The following is a 12,445-nucleotide window of genomic DNA, read 5'->3' as shown; positions in this document are numbered from 1 at the left end:
CAAAGGCGATAAACTGCCACAAAGGCATACGTCTACACCCCATCCTAGAGACAATCATTTTAATGCTGGATAAACACTGGAGTAAAACAGCGCACGTCCATGCAACAACAACAATAGAAAATGAATAACTTGTCTCACTCTCAGCTCATTGCACTTATCCGTTGTATTTAAATCAGTTGAAAAAGAGACTCGTTAGTCTTGAAAGCTACTGCTACTTATTATTATATATTTTATTATATTATATTAAACTGGGTTATCATTGTATTTATATATTTCTTATCTATCCAGTAGTATTACAGGAGACGGAAAGAAAGTAAGCAAATCCTTAGCCATAATTATGAGAGCATCCTTGGACTCAGGGGAGGTCCCCACGGACTGGAGATGTGCAAATGTATCACCAATTCACAAAGGGGGATCGAAGGGTGACACGAGTAATTACAGAACAGTTAATTTAACTTCTATTCCAGGTAAAATAATGGAGTCACTGGTTAAAGATGCATTGCAGGATCATCTAGACAAGACTGCAGCAATAATTCAGACACAGCATTGGTTTGTTAAGGGAAAGTCTTGTCTGACAAATTTGATAGGATATTATAATGTAGTTACAAAGGAACTGGATGCAAAAAATAATTTTGATATCATATACTTGGATTTCAGGAAAGCTTTTGATACTGTTGCTCATGGAAGACGTCTGTACAAATTGGAGCAGAATGGTATTGAGGGTAAGTTGCTACACTGGATAAAAGGATGGTTGAGTGGGAGAAGACAGAGGGTGGTAACTAATGGGTGGTGCTCTTCATGGACTAATGTTATTAGTGGAGTCCCTCAGGGTTCGGTGTTGGGTCCACTGTTGTTTTCTGTATTTATCAATGATATTGATGAAGGTATATCAAGCTTAAAGTCCAAGTTTGCAGACGATACAAAGGTTGGCAGGGTTGTTAAGGACACTACTGACGGTATGCTGCTGCAACAGGATCTGGAAAGGTTGAGCAGATGGGTGGAGAGGTGGCAAATGAAGTTTAACATTGACAAATGTAAAGTACTACGTATGGGAAACAGTAACCCCAGAGAAACGTATCAACTCTGTGGTACTACACTGACAGTGGTAGAGAATGAAAAGGACCTGGGGGTAATTGTGCAGGCAGATATGAAGTTTTCTGAGCAGTGCAGACAGGTTGCAAGAGTAGTTCATGGTGTCTTGTCAATGATATACAGAAATTTTTCTAGCAGGGATAAGGAGGTGATTATTCCTTTGTATAAGGCAATGGTCAGGCCACACCTTGAGTACTGCATACAGGTCTGGAGGCCTCATTTCAAGAAGGATGTAGAGCTGCTGGAACGAGTACAGAGAAGGGCAACAAGATTAGTAAATGGAACAAAGGGTTGTTCTTACGAAGAAATGCTAAAGTTTTGCAAATTACAGTGTCTGGAGACTAGGCACCGGCAAGGTGATCTGATAGAGGTGTATAAAGTCTTGAATGGTTTGAGCATGCTCAATGCCGATGGGATTCTTCCTCTTGCTCAGAATAATCACCTGAGGGGCATAAATTCAAATAGGAAAGACAGATGTAGGATAGATGTGTGGAAATTTGCCTTTAGCCAGTGGGTAGTTGGTTGGTGGAACAGACTTCTATCCCTTGTTGTGGAAGGTGATAGCCTAAATAAATTTAAGGCCCAGCTGGACAGGTATGTCGAACGAACGGAGGGGTGAAATGGGAGTGTTTTTTTTTTTTTTTTTTTTTTTTTTTGGCTGACGCTGCATAAGATTTCTCTCTTGCATCATATGCCTCTACTAATGCTAATGCTAAAATGGGATGACTTGCAAGATTTATTTTCTTCCTTTCGTTGGTCGGATTACTGTTTCAAAACTTCAGATATCAACGTTTGCTCAGATTGTGTCAGTGAAATTATTCTTGTAGGAATGGAATCCTTTATTCCACACTTCACTTTAAAATCTCATCCTTTAGATAAACCTTGGTTTTCCAATAAATGTGCTAAGGCTGTTCAAGAGAAGAATGTTGCGTATTAGTGTGTTCTGGTCGTGGAAGAGAACGGTCGGTGGACTTTTGGCTGCTGTAAAGGGATAAGTATTTTAGATAGTTTACCATATTCTTCGTTAATTAACATACTACATTGTGTTTTACAAAGATAATGAATAGGTTTAGTACCATTTGTTCCCTTCTTATTTTGAATTTAACCAGTGATTTTTGGATGTTACAACTCCCGGTATTGGGACCAATATTGCGTAACATATATATCTCGAACTGATAGGTATAATGTAAAACTAGATAACATAATACGATGCACTGTATTAGGAATCTGTTAGCTTAGTATAGTATTGTCAGTTAATCAAAAATATTATTAATCTTATTAAATTTCATTGTTAATTAAACTGTATTTAAATGAAAATCATGACCCAGACTAGAGCTGCAAAGCAAAGATCACAGACTAGCAAGACTGCTTGTGGAGAAACGAAGGGGGCGATTCCCCAACACATCACAGTCTCAAAAAATGTGCGAAATGTGAAATGTTTGCTGAATTTTCTAAACCAGGACATGATCTAGCCAAGGACGATGCCGTTTTGTGTGCTAGATGCCTAGAGTGTCAATAAATTAGGCACCAACTCAGCATTCTGATGGGTGCTATAAGATCTTGAGGTGTAGGCTAAATGCCCTCGAAAAAATTAATATGAGGGGCCTATCAAGCTGTCAGCTATCCAGCTCAATGGCAGAGCTCACTCCTGTGCATCAGGCATCACAGAGGATAATCTCCAAGGCAGAATGTGCTGGCCCCACAGGAACTAGTTATTGTTGGTGACTATTGTCAGGAGACGGGGAATATACTATGCAAGAAGGATAGGTGCAACAGGACCAGGGTATGTCTCCAGGGGCAAAGGTTGATGATTCTGTAGAGCAGATATCATCTTTTAAGGGTACAAAAGGTGATATTGTTATACACGTTAGAACTAATGACATTAAGAGTAAGAGATCTGCAGATTTACTCAACAAGTACAGGTCAATGTTGAAAAAAAGTTGCGAGATAGGGTTGAATTCGAAAGTGTCTACAATTCTGCCCAGATACTATAGGAGGCAGTATATAATGAGAGCCTTGTCCATCAATTCGGCCCTGGATAGATTGTGCAAGGCTCAAGGAGTTGAATTTTTTTCAGCCTGGTCTGTGCTTGTTGACAGGAGAGACTGCTTCTACAGGGAAGGGATAAACTTAAATAAAAAGGGTGCAAGAATATTTGCTGATGCTATTGAGGCATTGTTAGGTGGGTCGGAAAACTGCTAGCTTGGGGGCAACACACAGACTGAAAGGTTAACAGTGGCTGCAGGCAGAGGCAAAAGTTATTCTTGCAGTGCTTCTATTAGAATGAGCAGCAGCATGGAAAGCAAGGCAATGGCGATTTCCAGGACTGTTGGGAGTCATAGTGGAACAAGTAAATACATGGGCTGTGTTAGGGTAATGAAGAGTAGAAACAGATGCATGTATACTTGCATGTACACCAATGCTAGGAGTACAGTTAATAAATTTGATGAGCTTGAAGTGCTAGACAAGACATCAAAGGCAGATATTGTTGGGATATCAGAGACGTGATGTCACACAGACATAAGCAGTGCAGAATTGGAATTTGGGGAGTACAATGTGTACAGAAAGGATAGACAGGACAAGAAGGGAGTAGGGGTTAAACACGCAAAATCTAAGGAAGTGCATCCAATTGATGTTGGTGGACAATGCAATGTTGAGTCTGTTTGGTGTGACATGAGCACTGGGAAACGAAAAATGAGAGTAGGTGTGTGTTATAGGCCTAATGAATCTGATGATTATAATGAGCAATTGTGCAGAGAAATAGAGTGGGCCAGTAAATTAGAATGTCTTATAATGGGGGATTTTAACTTTCCAGATATTGACTGGAACTTGTGGGTTGGTCACTCACATACTAGCGAGACTTTTTTCGATTTATTGCATGACTGTTTTCTAAAACAGCAAGTTTGAGAGGCGACATTGGGGAATTATACTCTTGATCTGATTATCAGCAATGATTATTCATGCATTAAGAATTTGCAGAGAAAGGAGCCACTGGGTAACAGTGATCACAATGTACTGATATTGGAATTACTTAAAGATGTAACTACCATCAAGGCTAAAGAACTGTTTTTTGTAAATGATTATCCAGTTTTCTCTCTGACTGCTCACTGAGGGTGATGGTAAATGGCTCTGTCTTCTAACTTCTTCTCTAATGTTGGTGTTCCTCCAGGTTTAGTTCTTTCCCGCACTCTTTTCCTCTTGTATATTAATGAACTTCTTTGATTGACTGGAAATCCTATCCATAGTTTTTCTGATGATAGCACATTGCATTCCACTTTCCAGTTTGAGAAACCTCGCCCTGCTCAATCAGCTTCAACTTCTTGAATATCCATTACCAATTCCTTAAATGCTAATCTCCAGGTAATTCTCCAGTGGGACAAAGACAACTTAGTGGATTTCAATCCTTCTCAAACTTAGTCCTGTCTTATATCTGGCAAAAAGGATTCTTCTGCTTCTATTCTTATCTTTTCTGACACTCCGATTTCTAGGCAAGATGATATATCTGTTTAGGGATTACCCTGACTTGTAATCTCTCTTGGCACATGCACATTACAAATATTGCTTCCTCTGGATCTAAAAAACTTGGTGTTCTCTTTCGCTCTCGGCATTACTTTTCTGTTCACTCTGTACAAATCGCAAGTCTGCCCTACCATGGAATATTGTTCGCACATCTGGGGCGGTGCCCCCAAAACCTTTCTCAGGCTTCTAGATTCCATTCAGAAGGCAATTAGGTTTATTAATGACTGATCTCTAACAGAGTCTCTCCACTCTCTGTCTCATAGACGTTCTGTTTCTGCTGCATGCCTTTTCTACAGACACTTCCATGGGCAATGTTCTTCTGAATTGGCTTTATAATTCCTGCTCTCTCTTTCAAAACAATCCAAACACGTGCCGCCACCAGTCAACATCCATTTACAGTTTAACTTCAAACTCACAGAACCAACTTTTCATCTTCCTTGTTTATTTATTCAGCTGCCGATTTCTGGAACAGCCTTCCTTCATACGTATATTCTGAAAATTACAGTCTACAGAAGTTCAAGTCTAATGTCAACAAATATCTTCTTTCGTCTTCCCAACCTCCAACCCAACTATAGGTTGTAATACCTCTCGTGTTTGGGAATTTCATAATAAAAAAAAAAAAAAAAAAAAAAAAAAGATGCACAATACTTTTGCTGTCTTTTCTTTAAATTCCTACTGACTTTTCACTAAAAACGAAAGGCCAATAAACTTTTGTTGAACTGAATACACAGAAAACATTTACTTTAGGACTATTGTGTACCTGTTTCAGTTACTTGTTAGGCCTGTCACTGCCCCACACTCTAACATTGGGAGTGTTGACTTTCCCATTAACATGAAAGGTACACTTTTCACTAGAAATAGCACATTTGAATGTGTGCTTGCCACTATGCCACCATATCAAAACAGAATTAGCATTAGCATTAGTAGAGGCATATGATGCAAGAAAGCAAGCATATGCAGCATCAGCCAAAAAAAAAAAAAAAACACTTCCGTTTCACCCCTCCGTTCGTTCGAAATACCTGTCCAGCTGAGCCTTAAATTTATTTAGGCTATCAACTTCCACAACAAGGGATGGAAGTCTGTTCCACCAACCAACTAGCCACTGGATGAATGCTTTGTTTTGTTGTGACTATTCATGATCCCTTGTAATACCTTTAATTTGTGGGCTTCAGTTACAAGTACCGACATAGCAGTTGACATGTAGATGCCAAAAAACAGTTCATTGTGAATGATAAAGTTCATAATTAATATAGTATATTGATTTTTTTTTCATACTTTGGAGATATGCCTGTATCATTCATTTTAATATTGAGTGATACAGCATTGCAGTATTCTTGCCATGCATGATTCAAACACTCCGTTTGCACTAAAGTTACTGATTTAATTATAGTTATCAGGATGTACAAATTCAAGAGGATCTAGATGGACTGTAAAATGGCATTAAAGTTCAACAGTGATAAATGCAAGGTATGCATTTTGATAGCTGTAATACCAGAATAACTTACCATTTGTGTGGTGCCAAACTCAAAGCACTGGAATACAAAAAAGATCTAGGGGTAGTTTTATAGTCTGACATGAAATTCCCTCTTCAGTACAAACAAACAATCTGCTAGAACAGCACATGGGGTTCTGTCAGTAATGTACAGGAACTTTACCAGCAGGGAAAAAGCGGTAATTACCCCATTGTATAAGGCAATGGTTAAGCTATATCTGGAATACTGTACAGTAATACCCCGAAGTTACGCGATAGGTGGGTCCGACGAAAATCGCGTAAGTCGAATTCGCGTAAGTCGGGGTACAACTTTGCATATAAATACATATAAATTTTGCTTAATTGGGACCAAGGACTAACAAAAACACTAGTTTAGAAGAAAAATATTAATAAAATTGCAGTTCTTTATACATATTAATACAAAATATGTATTAAAAAAACAAATGACTTACGTAAAAAAGTTATTTCGATGTCGATGGCTTCATAAAATCTAACAAATTCGTCTGACAACACAGCGCGTTCTTTTTTTCACGCAGAATTTCTTCGTAGCAAGCTAATAATTTTTTTTTTATTCCTTGCTTTGTAGCTATAACGCGTTCTTCGTTGGAGTCTGTTTTCTAAAATTTTTAAGCCCTTTACAATTGAGCCCTTTTCAATTTTCAACCTGTCAAGTTTGCAATTGTCATGTGCTTTTCGCTGTTGCTTCATTTAGGCCTGTAGCACGTGCAATATCACATGGTCTTTCATTTCGCTCAAAGCGTTTCACAATTTCATATTTTTTCTCTATCGACAGAGGCGGACTGGCCATAAGCCTTACCGGGGAAACCCCGGTGGGCCAGTGTGATTTTGGCCATAAACCATAGTATGAGGCCACTATAAATTTTCCCGGGTAAGAATTTTTGACCCAGTCCGCCTCTGTTTATCGATAATTGCTTTTCTTTTTCTCTCTGAATCTGCAGTGTCTTCACCAGGACGCTTCCTTTTCACACCTTTTAATTAAGTATTTTACTCATTTTTAGGGAATAAAGCACAATTACAAAACGAGGAGGCATGCTTGATACTCATAAACAAAGCTGCGCGCATGTAGCAACTGAATAAACAACACCATAAAGGCAGAGATACACTATTAACACCTCACATTTCTAGGGGTTACTATTACTACCATAAAACAATAAAAATCCAGTTGCGTTTCTGCTAGTGAAATCTGTTATAAACTGGTAGTAAACTCGATCTAATTGCATTTGCGATTATACCGATAGCTGGAATTGTGTTGGTTTTTACGTTATTATGGTGAAATGTGTTTCCCCTTCACTGATATAAAAAACATAAAAGCAGCAAAGTTGAATTTTGTTCATCTTTCGCTCTCATTCTCCGCCGTCGCACCGTATATCGATAACATATGAAAAACGACCTTGAAGATAGTGGGCGGCAGCGTTCCAAACGAAAAAAAATCAAGAACCGCGTAACTCCGAGTTCGCGTAAGTTGGGGTAGCGTAAGTCGGGGTATTACTGTATACAAATTTGGAGACCTCTTTTTAGGAAGGATATAGATCTGTTGGAAATGATATAGAGATGAGCAACAAGATTAGTTGAAGGCACAAAAGAATTTACAGAACCTCCAGTCTTTCTTGATCCAGTCTTTCTGATCAAGAAAGACGGGTTCTGTAAATTGCAGTCACTGTAAACTAGGCATCTGCTGGCTGACCTAATTGAAGTGTATAAGGTTAAGTAAACTGATGCTGATTTACTCTTTCTGAGACAAAACATTCAAGCAGGAGTAAATTTCAAGTTGGCAAAGGATAACTGCAGAATAAATATGTAGAAATTTGAATTCAGTCAAAGGGTAATCAGTTGTTAGAATAAACTTCCACCTAGTGTTGTGGAGGTGGGTAATTGAATACATTTTAGGAGGGCTTGGACAAATTAAGTTTTTTTTATTATTATTATTTTTGAATGGTGCTATATAAACTCTGCTTTCTTGCATCATATTGCCAATACTAATACTAATTTCAATGCTACTCATGCATGGTGGATCTCCTGAGAGGATTCCTGTTACAGTATACACAAGTGAAACATGTGTTTCACTTGTGTTACTAACTTAGTTTTTTTCTACAGTAGTACCTGTAGTGATCAAGAAAATCTATAAACTGATGAAAAAGAAACATCATGTATTTTTCTTCATTGCCATTGATTTTTTGTCTTTTGTGTGGAAAATGATTATAAATTTCTGAAGTTGTAAAGTTACTTTGGAATTATTCTGCATTTTTTTCTTTTTTTTACATTTATACAGAGATAGGTACTAAACTAAATATCTATTAAAGCTTTGTTTTGTTTTGTTAATTTAGTTTTTTAAATATTTACATTCATTACAAATCAAACATCTGTAATTTTTTTTCCTCCTCACATGAAATGAAAACAACTGACATGCTAATGAAGTGAAATATGTAGTCTAAAGGTGCATTTATTTTTTCCTGGAATGTCATTATCTTCATGACAAATTCTAGTTGAATCTATTTTAGTGCATTGCAATATCTTCTCATGATTCATCTATAACTATAACTTATGATTATTTTATTTTAATATTTATGAAGATATTAATAGAAAACAATCCATTATTAGTATTTGTATTTTGAGTTATTATCCAAAAGTCATAGTATATTAATATTACTTAAATAGATGATTTTTTTCCCTATTTCCTTGTTGCACAACATAGTTTTTTTCTTTGTTTAATGAAAACATTACTTAAATCTACTATAAATTTAATTGTGAAAATTTTAAGTTTTTATTTTTTATTCCTTAAATTACTGCTTGCTGAAATTCAGTTACGAGGTAAGTGGATTTTATTATACTTATTTTTGAAGTGACAATAATTATTGTGTTTACAAGTTAATAATCAGATAATTACTTATTAATAATTAGCTTTCACATAATTTATAAGTCAATAATTTTATAAATATTTATAATTAATAATTTTATAAATATTTATAATTAATAATTTTATAAATTATTTATAATTAGAATTTTAGAAATTAAATTTATAGATAAATATTCCTTATTTCATTCCGCTTTAATTTCATTAATCCTTATGACTCATATGGTCACACATACTCTGTCTCAGGCTACAAGAAATAAATTTTGAAGTATTATGTAATTTTAAAAATGCAGATCTCCAATGGATCTGACATAACTGTTTCAAGACATCATATATAGACATGTAATTATCGTTGATGGTTTTGGAATTCTGACACGTTTCTATTCTCAGAGTGACTGAAATCCATCTTTATATTGTTATTATAATCAGAGTGACATCACAACCACTGTAACCAAATGGTCATTTGCAAAGGTAGTGTGGCTCGTGCATTTAAGTTGACTGGTTCCACCCATGATAGCAGTTTTCCGGCCCACCTAACATTGCCTCGATAGCATCACCGAATATTCTTGCACCCTTTCTACTTAAGTCTATTTCATCCCTGTAGAAGCAGTCTCTCCTGTCAACAAGTACGCACCATTCTGAGAAAAATTCTACTCCATGAGTCTTTCACAATCTCTATGGGGCCGAATTGATTTACATGGCTCTCATCATATACTCCCTCCTATTGTGTCTGGGCAGAATTGCAGACAGTCAGTAGCTTATCAGTTTTTTAAGTTTTCTCAATTTACTTACTACAAAGCTCTTGAAAAAGAGATAATAACATATGGTTATTTTAAATAACCATATGTTATTATCTCTTTATTAAATAATAATATTAACTTTAGTCTAAATTTCCTGTTGTGAACATTCATGTTTAGACCACCAAATTTCATGAACATTTGCTATTTGCATGCAGTAAAGTGTTTTTCTTATTTTATTTAGCGAATCCACATTATTGTTAGTCATGCCTTTCAGTTCTCACATTAGAAAAAAATTATATGAAATTTTTGCCAAATAAATCATTATTGGAATATAAGGAACAGTGCAAAAGGGCTAAGTTAAAAGTGGCCTGTGTTGTCTCCACTATGCATTAAGCCTATGATTTGTAATTTACATAAGGCATCATGATTGTTGGACTAGTGGACCTTTTGCCAATCACTGATATTCAGTCAAATTGGCATGAATAGTGCCATATCGTATTGCCTGCTGAGTGCCCCCCCCCAACTGTCATTCTGCTGTTAGCATAACCCATACACTCCACCTTTTTCTCTTATTCTGTGGAATGACCTTCCATTTGTCAGAGTTTACGGGTTTTTGTAAATTTCTGCAACAGCTATGTTAGTGATGGTGATATCCCATTGGATTTGAAAGATGGTATATTTTGTACAATTGAGTAATATCTGATTTGTTGAGAAAATTACCATTTGAAGTGCCATTCAAAATGTAAAAATTGTACTAACAAACACGTGCTTTGAGTATGTGTTATTATTAATATATTCTGTTAACTTTTTAAGTTTCTAATTAAATTGGAGCACAGTTATTTTCTGCTAATATACAGAAAGTGATATATAATAAAACATTGGCTTGTATATACTAGTAACCCTAATGCATTGAGGTAATCAAGCGTGTATATTAGAATGATATTTCAGAAATAGCATCCTTTAATAATAAGATCAATGTATTTTTAATAAAAAACTTTAATAAAATTTAAAAATATAGTCCACCATAAATCATTAAGTTTGGTACAATTCACTGTCTACTTTTTAATTTTGTACATTTTATATATTTGTTTTTTACAGGGAGAGTAATGAGACATCTGTGTGAAAGACTAAATTACATGAAAAGTGGAGAACAGAAATACAAAGATACAGATTGGAAGTGATAAAGCACAAATGATATGAAGAAAAGTAGACTTAGAAAACTGAATTGCACTGTACATATTGCTATCACCTGACAGATTGGATAATGTGGACTGTAAACAGTACCATGAACTCAGCATGAAAGCTGACAGACTGGTCTTTTTCATTGGTGCTGTAGCCACTACTGCTCGTTTCTCCAGTTTGGGTATCCGTGTATATGCTGTGGCAGTGTGGATTTGCCTATATTTGCCTTCAGATTGCAGCACTGTAGATTTCAATTTTCTGTCCAGAATCAGAGATGTATTGGTTTCCTCTTATGATCTCATTGGCTTTCTTCAGCACTTGCTGGTTAGTAAATTGGTAATATCTTTTTTGTTTGGTACATTGTAGAAAACTTTTAGAATTACTTATTGCAGTTGACTATTGTAATTAGCAGAGGAAGACACACTCACAAGTAGTTAAGATTTTAAGGGTGGAACAATGTAAAAATAATGTAAATTTTAGGCTTTAATATGTGAAGAGTATTCAGATTTCCAATATCTGTAAAGCTTGTTGTCTCTCTTAGCATTTATTAGTATTCTCATGCAAACCTTTTTTTTTTTTTTCACTGCCACTTAAAAGATGTGGTATATTCTGTGAAATAAACAAAAGAAATTTGCATGGGAATTTTGTAAAAAAAAATTATATATCTATTTCATGTTAATAAAAGAAAAAAAATCATCATATTTTATTACTGTATATGTATCTATACAGGACGGAGGATTGTAGCATTGTTTTAAGATATAAAACTAGTATTATAACCTTAACCTTAATATGATGATCTGGAAATACAAGTATATAATTACTGTTGATTGCAATAGGTTTTAGCAGAACTTATACTGATCAGTTACAAACTATTGACAGTTATGAATAGAGAACTTGTGTAAGACCACCTTCTGAAGTTAATCTTAGGATGTAAAATACTTAATATTTATTAAAAGGAAAGTTATGAGTAAGGTGCCATCAGTTATTTTTGTCGTGCTTTGATAAGTATATCAAGCATTTATTCCCTATATTTATAAGTTCCTTTTTGTTGATAAATGAAAGTGCCTGCTGGATAGATTTAGGAATTTTTTTTTCTGTTAAGGAAGTTTTTTTTTTTTTTATATATATATATATATATATATTCAATAGAAATAGGCTAGCCCAGTGGTTTCCAAAATGCAGAGGTTTTCCATTTCCTGGGGAACTTTTTTTTTGTGGTGGGGATGGGGATCACAGATTTTGCTGTTGAATAAGCAAATAAGCAAAATTGTGCTACAAACTAAAAGGAACTATGAGTTCTGTTGTTTGAGAAAACCAAAATTCAAGAAACTTTATGTTGAAAACAAATTTGCATCACACCAAAAATTGTTTTAAAATATTTTAAATTATAAATACTTTTGTATTTGAATATTTTTCATTTAATTTTTCCTTATAAAGGTTAAAAACAGATGTATAAAATATTATATTACATATACTGTTATTTAATTTACAAAATTTGTTTGTTGCGAAATATTGGGGAGGCATAATCAAAATGCTGATCTGGAAGGT

At 35.2% G+C, this 12,445-nt stretch overlaps 1 protein-coding gene across 4 annotated transcripts in view; it reads left to right on the top strand.

The window, feature by feature from the left end:
* Window positions 1-11,369, top strand: part of LOC150090305 (protocadherin-like wing polarity protein stan) — a 426,116-nt gene extending 414,747 nt beyond the window's left edge. For all 4 annotated transcript variants that reach the window (XM_090389794.1, XM_090389793.1, XM_090389795.1 and 1 more), the window contains one exon: window positions 10,814-11,369. In XM_090389794.1, the coding sequence (XP_090245920.1) occupies window positions 10,814-10,838 (25 nt within the window). In that variant the 3' untranslated portion in view covers window positions 10,839-11,369. The remainder of the gene's footprint in view (window positions 1-10,813) is intronic.
* The last annotated feature ends 1,076 nt before the right edge of the window (window positions 11,370-12,445 follow it).

Source organism: Mastigoproctus giganteus, chromosome 2 (genome assembly GCF_048544385.1).
Source record: "Mastigoproctus giganteus isolate SK-2022 chromosome 2, ASM4854438v1, whole genome shotgun sequence".
Classification (NCBI taxonomy): Eukaryota; Metazoa; Arthropoda; class Arachnida; order Uropygi; family Thelyphonidae; genus Mastigoproctus; species Mastigoproctus giganteus.
The sequence above is the reverse complement of the archived record's forward strand: the minus strand, read 5'-3'. Positions and strand labels throughout refer to the sequence as shown.